The sequence below is a fragment of the Cottoperca gobio genome, chromosome 17 (assembly GCF_900634415.1).
Source record: "Cottoperca gobio chromosome 17, fCotGob3.1, whole genome shotgun sequence".
Classification (NCBI taxonomy): domain Eukaryota; kingdom Metazoa; phylum Chordata; class Actinopteri; order Perciformes; family Bovichtidae; genus Cottoperca; species Cottoperca gobio.
Window position 1 is genome coordinate 17,450,267 of NC_041371.1, and position 10,022 is coordinate 17,460,288.

Here is a 10,022-nt window from a genome sequence, read left to right on the forward strand (position 1 = left end):
GTGTGTGTGTGTGTGTGTGTGTGTGTGTGTGTGTGTTGAAATGGAGAGCGGATTAAGCACTTGCCAGCAGCAAAATTTGGCTTATTATGCTACACAAGTGTGTTCTGCGTTATCTTAGTACTGGCCATACGGTGCTGTATTGCACTCAGTGACACACAGTCTGCAAAATGCTTACTGTGTGATGTCAGCCAAGTGTCAGACATCACACAGCCTTCAGAAGAGCTTCGCATCTGCCAATAGAGAATGTAAAAAATAATCTGTAACAATAAATCCAAACAAATGTTGAAGCTAATTTTTATTTTTTTATTTTAAAACCTGCATTGTACTTCTGCTTGCTTGCAGTATGAATGAATGTCACACATGTGCATCATGTCTTAAAAGTATTGCTCCATAGCACTACCAGTGGCCAAAGACTCCTACCATGGAAGTAAGGAGTTGGGCCATATTCACATCAACCATGACAATGAATACAAAGAAAACCACTATTGTCACCGTAATAATTTTCCAGAGCATTATAAACCATTGTGCAGTTTTTTGGCGTCTGACTTCAGTCACTCAAACCGGGCTTGTATTTGGCTTCCTATTGTAGTGCTGTTTACCACTTAAACGCCCCTTGTGCAGCTTTGAAACATCCTCACATACTTCAACATTATGCAAGTAAGAAACTTGCTCCTAATTTACTCCAATCTACTACCGACATTTGACAGTTCATTTAATGCTCACAATAAGGCATTAGTTGTCCCAACAGGAAAAGCACAGGTGTAATTAATAACATTAATTGTGGCCCCATTGCTTTTAAGTGTCTAAGCCATGCCTATGAGACACCCTGTCATCGTTAATGTAATTAGTTACACCTGTGCTTATTCGGCTCTAACATATAAAAAATGTGCACTGTGGAAAAGGTCTGTGTTCCCTTTTGATTAAATTCTGCAGACACTATTGTCCTGGCAGGTAGCAACTCTACCGTCTACTTTGTCATAGGGTTTTTTTAATTGTACCAAGTAAAACGTCCTTTTACTGAAAGCACTAGCCTGGCTTCTGTTGTCTTTGTAAATTGTTTGATGTTGATTTGAAAAACCTACACATAAGGGGTGATTGTCTGAACATTTTCAAGTTGCCATATTGTGCTGATCTGTATTAAACGACATGTCCGAGTAGCCGTCTCTGGAACTTTGATTTAGTCACTTCAAAGTGCTTTTTCATGTGACGTTCTTTTATTTTGTTCACCCCCTGTTGAGTTTGTAACAGAGCACAGTCAGCAACAATATGCTGCTGGAGATAAAAGTATCAATTTATAGTGAACAGATTGGGAATAAGTGATGATGGCAGGGGAAATATAATGTAAGAGAAGCAGATATGTTTCCAGTCAGTCCTTTCATTTCTGTCCACAAGGGGGAGTGGATGGGATCACTGGACTCAGGCAATTATGCTTCTTCTTCATGACAGATGGAGCTGTGGGGGTTGTCGGGCGGGCTGTGGTTTCTCCGTTGGTAAAAGAGATTAAATGCTAGAAACTGGGGAGGGGAACCCTTATCTGAAAAAAGGAGAGGAATAGTTACAGAGCTAATGGCAACCAAGAGTGGATTGGCTGTGACCACCAGCCAATGGGTGTAAGAGAAGAATAAAGCGACTCGACTGGTGATTAAAAAGTCTCATCTATTAGGAGCATGGGGGAAGGGAGTGATAAAACAAGGGTTAATGTGTTGAGTGTTTTTGTGGTTTTGTACTGGATGAATGAACAGAAGCAATGAATGAATGTGGTAAATTGAAGACCCGCATAGTAAACATCTCTACATGTGTGTGTGCGTGTGTGCGTGTGTGTTTAAGACACAAATACATAATTCATAACACATACAAATATTTGTCAAGCATATTAATGTATTCTGTACGTATAAGAAATCCACCTGTCATAACCATAACAAAATTAACATTAACTCATTAATATAAAAAATAAGAAGAAATGTCTTTTTACATCCCCTGTGCCATTTTCCCTTTCTGTACTGTCTTGCTGTTTCCAACTTATTTCATATCAGCTCTTTTCTCTCCTTCCTCTTTGTCTCTCTCCTCATGTCTTCTTGGTCTTTGTCTTGGCGAGGTAGCTGTTGTAGTAGAAGTTACTGAAGAGAGCAATGAGGCTGAGGGAGTAGGCAAACACAACAATGTTCATGGAGTCAGGGAAGTCACAGTCAGCAAACAGGTTGTAGGTGGTGTGGATGGTTACTATGAAAAACTGGAGCTGTGTGGGAAACAGACAGAGGAGTAGGAGAGAGAGAGTGAAACAATAGCACTTTGAGTGACCAGAATCTGAGCAAAACATTAACAAAATACGAAGTAAAAGACTTCAACCTGGACATTGAGCGACAAACCTAGCAACCTGAAGAAAACAGATCAACCTAGTCCTACACTTCAGCCTGTATAAAGACATAATAACTGCGTTTTTTACCAACACACATTTAGATCAAAGCAAAGTTTAATATTTTCTTAGGAAGAAATTGCCATTGCCTGTGCACACCTTTTGTGGCCATTTTCTTTTATGAATACTGAATATTTATACTTACATTCAAAAACCTTGTACAAATTGATTCAGAAATAGTTATATATTCATGACAGAAAAGAACATTTGATTATGAGTTAGAAAATCCAAAAGACAGTGGTGATGTGAAAGACGGAGGCAGTCGAAGGCATCAGTAGAGTACTTTTTGTTATCATATTTGCTAGCTGGGCTACATGTACTTGTACTGTTCAGAAAACCACAGTAAAAGATTCCTTTATTCTTTCCGTACATTACCGTACAGGAAACATCAGCTCAAATGATATTGTCAGTTTTAAAGAATCATAAAATAATTAAATACATATTTTTCTTCAGAGGTTTACTGAAATCCTGTTTTACCATTTAAAATGAAGTTATTTTACTGTACAGATTTTTAAATAAAATTAGGAGGGAAATCACCTTAAAATACGCCGTATAGCCTAAAATCTTTCCATTCAGAGGTTTGGTGAAATTTTCAATGGAATCCTTTTCAGGATGAGCGTCACCCTGACGATGGCCATATCAAATCTAAAGTTATTTTACTATTTCTTTCCAAACTGCATTGAACATTTGGCAGCCCTGAATTATCATAAAGTATTAATGGTTCCCAGATCCATTGGCCGACAGCTTGCAGTAAATAAGTTAACTTCTATTGCTCCAGTGCTAGCTAGCATATGTCCCTCGTCTTGCAGGTGTTCCTCGAGAGTCTCACAAATACAGGTTTTAGTATGTCAGCACTTGTGTTAAAGTAACACATAACCTTTTATAAGATAAATGTGATTTCAATAGTCTTGAGCACTAACAGATAAAAGAGTAATCATGTTGCTAGTCCATGCTAGCTTTCCATGGCAAACACGTGTTAAGCTAGCATGAGCTGTGACCACCACAGCTAAACAGAGAAGAGTAACCGTCATAATTTATACTGTAGACTAATCTATATCCATATGTGTCATAGAGCCGCTACAATATTCTGGGCCTAGGCAGGAATTATGTGTATGAATGAACATCATGGACATTGTGTATCTCTCCACCCCACTCCACACACACCTCCCCTCTCAAAAATACAAAAGAAATTTCCCTAATCAACTCAACTATCTCAGCTTCAGTTGACCAAATTGTGAAGCCAACTGTTATTGTTGGCTTGGAGGTCACCCTAAGGCCAATACAATTATTGTTACATAATGGTCAGCCACCACACTGACCTATATATGCTGCAGCCATATAGAAGGGGAAAAAAACCTACAGCATGCATTGTCTCTTTATCAACGCTATAAGTAGCAAACAGATGGTCCAGTAGTTAGTTAATCTGTCTAGTTATGCCAACAGCCAATCAGAACAATGATAAACCAAGCAAGGTGGCCTCATGTAAGGCTCGTTAAAATTGAATACTTCCAGCTTTTGGAAGCTTTCTTGCACATATACCCAAACAGAGGTACAGTATATCTCAAAAGTGAGTACACCCTTTAGATTTTTGCAAATATTCTGTTATATCCTTTCAGGGGATAACATTATCCTACTGAAACTTTGATATAACTTAAAGTAGTCAGTGTGCTGCTTGAATAACAGTATAGATTTATTGTCCTTTGAAAATTACTCAGTACACAGCTGTTAATGTCTAAACAGCTGGCAACAAAAGTGAGTACACCCCATAGTGAACATGTCCTAATTGTGCCCAATGATGTTGTTTTCCCGCCCTGGTGTCATGTGACTCGTTAGTGTTACAAGGATTCAGGTGTAAATGATAAGCAGGGCTGTTAAATTTGGTGTTTTGGGCACAATTCTCTCTGAATGCTGGACAACATGGCACCTCATGGCAAGGAACTCTCTGAGCGGCTGAAAAAAAGGATTATTGCGCTTCACAAAGATGGCCTTGGCTATAAGAAGATTGCCAACACCATGAAAATGAGTTGCAGCACAGTGGCTAAGATCATACAGCGGTTTTCCAGGACAGGTTCCACTCGGAACAGGCCTCGCCAGGGTCGACCAAAGAAGTTGAGTCCACGTGCTCAGCGTCATATCCAGAGGTTGGTTTCCAAAAATAGACGTGCGAGTGCTTCCAGCATTGCTGCAGAGGTTGCAGAAGTGGGATGTCAGCCTGTCAGTGCCCAGACCATACGCCGCACACTGCATCAAATCGGTTTGTATGGCGGTCGCCCCAGACAGAAGCCCCTTCTGAAACCGATGCATAAGAAAGCCCGCAAACAGTTTGCTGAAGACAATGAATCCAAGAACATGAGTTACTGGAACCATGTCCTGTGGTCTGATGAGACCAAAATAAACCTGTTTGGGTCAGATGGTGTCCGGCGTGTGTGGCGGCACCCTGGTGAGGAGTACCAAGACAAATGTGTTTTGCCTACAGTCAAGCATGGTGGTGGCAGCATCATGGTCTGGGGCTGCATGAGTGCTGCCGGCACTGGGGAGCTGCATTTCATTGAGGGACACATGAATTCCAATATATACTGTGACATCCTGCAGCAGAGCATGATCCCCTCTCTTCGGAAACTGGGCCGTAGGGCAGTTTTCCAACATGATAATGACTCTAAACACACCTCCAAGATGACAACGGCCTTGCTGAAGAAGCTGAAGGTTAAGGTGATGGACTGGCCAAGTATGTCTCCAGACCTAAACCCAATTGAGCACATGTGGGGCATCCTCAAGAGGAAGGTGGAGGAGTGCAAGGTGTCCAACATCCGTGCGCTCCGTGATGTCGTCGTGGAGGAGTGGAAGAAGATTCCAGAAGCAACCTGTGCAGCTCTGGTGAATTCCATGCCCAGGAGGGTTAAAGCAGTGCTAGATAACAATGGTGGTCACACAAAATATTGACACTTTGGGCACAATTTAGACATGTTCACTATGGGGTGTACTCACTTTTGTTGCCAGCTGTTTAGACATTAACAGCTGTGTACTGAGTAATTTTCAAAGGACAATAAATCTATACTGTTATTCAAGCAGCACACTGACTACTTTAAGTTATATCAAAGTTTCAGTAGGATAATGTTATCCCCTGAAAGGATATAACAGAATATTTGCAAAAATCTAAAGGGTGTACTCACTTTTGAGATATACTGTATATGAAGGGGGAAACTTTCCAACATACTACAATAATTTCACATACAGGATGCTAAAAGTGATAGCTTTTAGTCAAATATGCCTAATTGTTTTTATGCTACAGGTGTAACCACAGACTCTTTGCTTAACAAGCACACCGAAATGATGAGGCTGAATTATACCAAAACATAAAAGAGAACTGATCACTAAAATGATCCAAAGAGGTGATCCGAGATGCATTTGGTCACATTAACATATTAAAGTGGTTCATTTATATGTGATAACATCCTACAATGAAAATAAAAAGGAAAAGAGAAGGAAAGCAGAGGCAAAGTGAATGTAGGAATTAATGTCAGATGTACAGACACACACACAGACAGAGGCAAATACTGACCAGCTGCAGGGAGGTGAGGTAGCGCTTCCACCAGAGGTACTTGGACATGCTCGGTCCAAAAGCTGCCAATGCGTAGTACAGATACATCAGTACATGGACCAGGGAGTTGATCAGACCAATCAGGAAAGCTATGGATGGATACACAGTAAGAGTATAACATATTATGCCCTTGAGCATGTGTACCTAAGAGGGAGTGTTCTCCTGTAAATATACATCATTTACATCATCATGGCATTGTTGTGAGACTGGGTTGGTGTGTTGGTCTGTACTCACACTGGCCACCAGCCACATATTTAACCCCAGCCCACCAGTTGAAGATCATAGTGGCGTGATGGTAGACGTGGAGGAAGGTCAGCTGACTGTTCTTCTTCCTCAGGATGAAAAATATCTGAACCACACAAACACACACAAAGGCAGGCGTCCTGTTAGATCTTGCAGCTACGTGTTTGTGGAAGCACTGCAGGTACAAAGATACATGCGCAGGCGAGCAAGTTCGAAAAGAAGATCTGTCACTTTATATGGGAGTTGCTGTAAAAACGTTGTAAATGAAACCCTTGAAAATCAAAATAACTCCACAAATTATATTTCACTGCTTTTATACTCACAGTGTCACTGAGCTCTATAACTTTGGAGAAGTAGAACCACCAGCACACTCTGGCCATCTGCCCAACAGAGAGAAAAATATGATATTAGTCTTTTATAATGTAGTTTTAGGACACACATTGTTTGGCACTGTTACAGAATATTTTCAAAATGAAGGTTAAGCCCAAATTCCAGAGTGTAGCTTTAATTATCTAGAAATTGTTGCGTATAGTACGATGAACTTAAAAGATTTACCCTCATGGCCAGTGGGCTGTCACTGTAGTCCACTGGCTGGCACAGCAGACTGTATTTGGCCAACCAGGAAGAGGCTGTAAACTGGAAAGACAAAAGCTGCTTTACATCTCTGCTTTCTCTCCATGACCTCACAGCTAAGGAGGATTTGTGTGTCATTAAATCAGCAATACATTTTTTTAGTATATATATATATATATATATATATATATATATTTCATTAGAGCAGCTTTAAAGAAAATGTCTAGTTTTGACTCTTTTTGCAGCTGTTTTTGTTCCATACGTTACAGCTTCTTGAACGTCAATACCAGCTTGGATGATTTCAGTTTCCAGGACCCAGTTATACCTTTCATTCTAAATGTCAACGACTGTTTTGAGGTTGCTGATGTGCAAACATTAAAAAAAAAAAGTACCCATTGCCCTAAATTATCCGATACTGAGCTCTTCCCGTCTACGTACATCCCTTACAAACATTCCCACATACAGCAGTACCTCATAGAACATGTATGCAGACAGGCAGACCATGGCACAGTTGTAAACCATAAGGATGGGTTTAAGGTTGACTGGCTGCCTCTTCTCCATCAGCTTTGGCCCCACCCATATAATGAGCAGGTAGCACAGAAAGATGAAGCTGATTGGCAACGGAGAGTAGACCAACAGCCAATTGTCTGTCCTCTTATCTACAGAGAGAAAGCAAGGGGAAAGCATAGATCAAGCAAAGATTGTGTTAATGTCTGACATAAACATCTAACGAATACATCATTGAAATACATGAGTAATTCTGACGATAAAGTGAAAATAACTTGCCTCCATTTCCCAGAATCCCTTGGTAGAATAATTGTAATTTCTGCCAAATAGTGAGACCCTGAAAACCCTGAGATGGAGACACTTTTATTAGTATATTAATTACAAAACTAAATGAAAACAGTGTTGACTATGACATTGGACACACTTTCAAGGCCAGAAATGGGAAATTTATTCACAACATGCATCTGACAGATTGGAACGTTTTTCATACACAATTACAAAATATTGTATTTGTTTTTATTGACTTTATTTACCTCTGCTTGCTCCTTCTTATATCAACTGGTACTCTTAATGTACATATCAATAGCATTTTAATGTTATTTTACATGTTGTTATTTAGCGTATATAAGTATATAAGTGTTAAGGTTGTATTCTGCAAAGGTACCAACGCTTCTGTCCTGCAAACTTCTTCAGAGCCAGTAAGTAAGCAAATAAGTGCAAAGAAAAGTCATCAAGGAGTAGTGTTACAAATTACAATTAACAATTTGTAATGGTGTGTTAAAAGTCCATGGGTATAAGCAACAAAGAAAGTATTATTTCAAAACAACTGACTTTTTCATATGCTCATAAACATCCTCCTTTGGAAGGTCTCACGTAAAGAATAGCACCCCTCTGCAAATGTAATTAAACCACCCAGAGATGATCTGGATTATAATTCAAGGATTATGTTCACTAATCCAAATGTATCTCTTGATAATGGATAATAACTAATAATCCCCTTGATGAATGACTGCCTAATGTGGACGACAGGGTGATTAATTTCCATGTATTACTATTAACATACGACAGTGCTGCCATCTAGTGTTAACAGATGAAAGGTCTGCGCACAACAGGTCAGTTACTTCCTCTCCTTTATTCTAAAGAACCCCTTGAGATGCATCTCGTCTTCAAGGGGTCCTTAACAACAAAGATACAATACAAGCACAATTAGACAAAACATTTAACAAAAAATAGTAACAAAAAAAAAGTTAGAATTCGACAAAAATAAACAACTAAAAACCTCAAAAAAATCAATATCAAATAATAAGATATAAAAAATCATGAGATTGTACTCCAAGCAGAGCATGAAAATGGATCGTTCATTTAAAGATTATTCATTATTGATTGTTATGTCAGCTTTACATTATAAAGTTATAAAACATAATCAAATGTGTAATTATGGACATGTGTAACTGACCCCATAATAAGAAGACAGGTCATGTTTGTGGGAAGATGATATGGTTTGAATAATTACAGGTAGATTATTCCTTCACAGTATGTTTCAGAGTTTGCATGTGTTTGGTGTATTTTGTCGGGACTTGAGCTCCCCCTGTGGTGTTGGAACATTAATCAGCTTTGAATTTGAATTAAATTATTTCATAGGCAAACGAAAATGTCATTTAATACTGCATAATAAAGTGATCGAGTATTTTTCCACCATTTCCCGCAGTATTAAACACTCCACCGCTGAATGTGAGTGAAAGCACTAATTACTGTGTTGGGAGAGAAGCAGGCTGTGTGGACAGGGATAAGTAGTTTAGCTTCTCCAGGAGCCACATCACTGGGATTTACAGAGGAAAATCCCTTACATGACCAGGCTTCTACAACCTGCTGAGGTTTAGCGTGTAGGTTTAAGAACTACAGCGTTGTTAAATCTAAAGAAGATATTTTCAAGAGAAGAAAACCTATAAATGATTGGGAATTGCAGCAGCATATAAACAATAAGACTACAATGTTCACAGTTATAATGAACAGCCACCTCAGCAATCTGTTTACAACAAGCACCATGTACAGAGCTAATACTGATTATTCAATCGGGGACCCTACATGAAAGTAATGATGGGAAATTATGACTACCAATTACCTTTCAGTTGTATTATTTATGGCTAACTGTTAAGAACCGCAAGAATACTTAAAAATGTCATGTTAAATACTTTTTGTTTAGGACAGGACAGCTTTGAGAAAGTGGCCTTACCTTCATTCTGATGGTGGCTGTTTGTTGTCCTCAGCCCTCCTCAGCCGCACTAAGGTAATCCACCTGTTCTCTCTCTCTCTCTCTCTCTGTGTGTGTGTGTGTGTGTGTGTGTGTGTGTGTGTGTGTGTGTGTGTGTGTGTGCAGCATGACATATGGCCGTGTGTTCCTTTATTCTAGCATAGCAGGTCAAGAACCTGTCAGCTAAGTCCTAGGTGTTGTCAGTGTTCTTCAGAATACACGTGGTTGTAACTCATAGATTGACTCATTTCAAAAGTTTATCATATGAAAAAAATATCATTTTGAATTGTTCGCTGTAGTTATAACATTCGGTGGATTTCTTGGCTAAACAGTAGATCTTATGTTTCACCCTGGGATCAAGGAAAGATCATTTTTAGGAGACCAGGCTGACAGTTTACAAATTCTTAAAGGAACTGTTTGACATTTTGGAAAATATG

General features: G+C 39.3%; 1 protein-coding gene across 1 annotated transcript; it reads right to left on the bottom strand.

Moving 5' to 3' along the window:
- Positions 1–2,065: 2,065 nt before the first annotated feature.
- elovl8a (ELOVL fatty acid elongase 8a) lies at positions 2,066–9,573 on the bottom strand. Its single transcript, XM_029453380.1, has 8 exons — positions 9,568–9,573; positions 7,614–7,680; positions 7,299–7,486; positions 6,810–6,890; positions 6,578–6,634; positions 6,246–6,360; positions 5,973–6,100; positions 2,066–2,236 (listed from the first exon to the last, which is right to left on the bottom strand). The coding sequence occupies exons 1-8, from the start codon at positions 9,571–9,573 to the stop codon at positions 2,066–2,068; spliced, it is 813 nt and encodes a 270-aa protein (XP_029309240.1).
- Positions 9,574–10,022: the final 449 nt, after the last annotated feature.

Excerpts from the sequence above, each read along its gene's own strand:
- elovl8a (XM_029453380.1), bottom strand. Across the intron at positions 6,891-7,298 it reads CTGCATACATGTTCTATGAG|TTTACAGCCTCTTCCTGGTT; the intron begins GTACTGCTGTAT and ends TTGTCTTTCCAG. Across the intron at positions 6,361-6,577 it reads TTATAGAGCTCAGTGACACT|ATATTTTTCATCCTGAGGAA; the intron begins GTGAGTATAAAA and ends TGTGTGGTTCAG.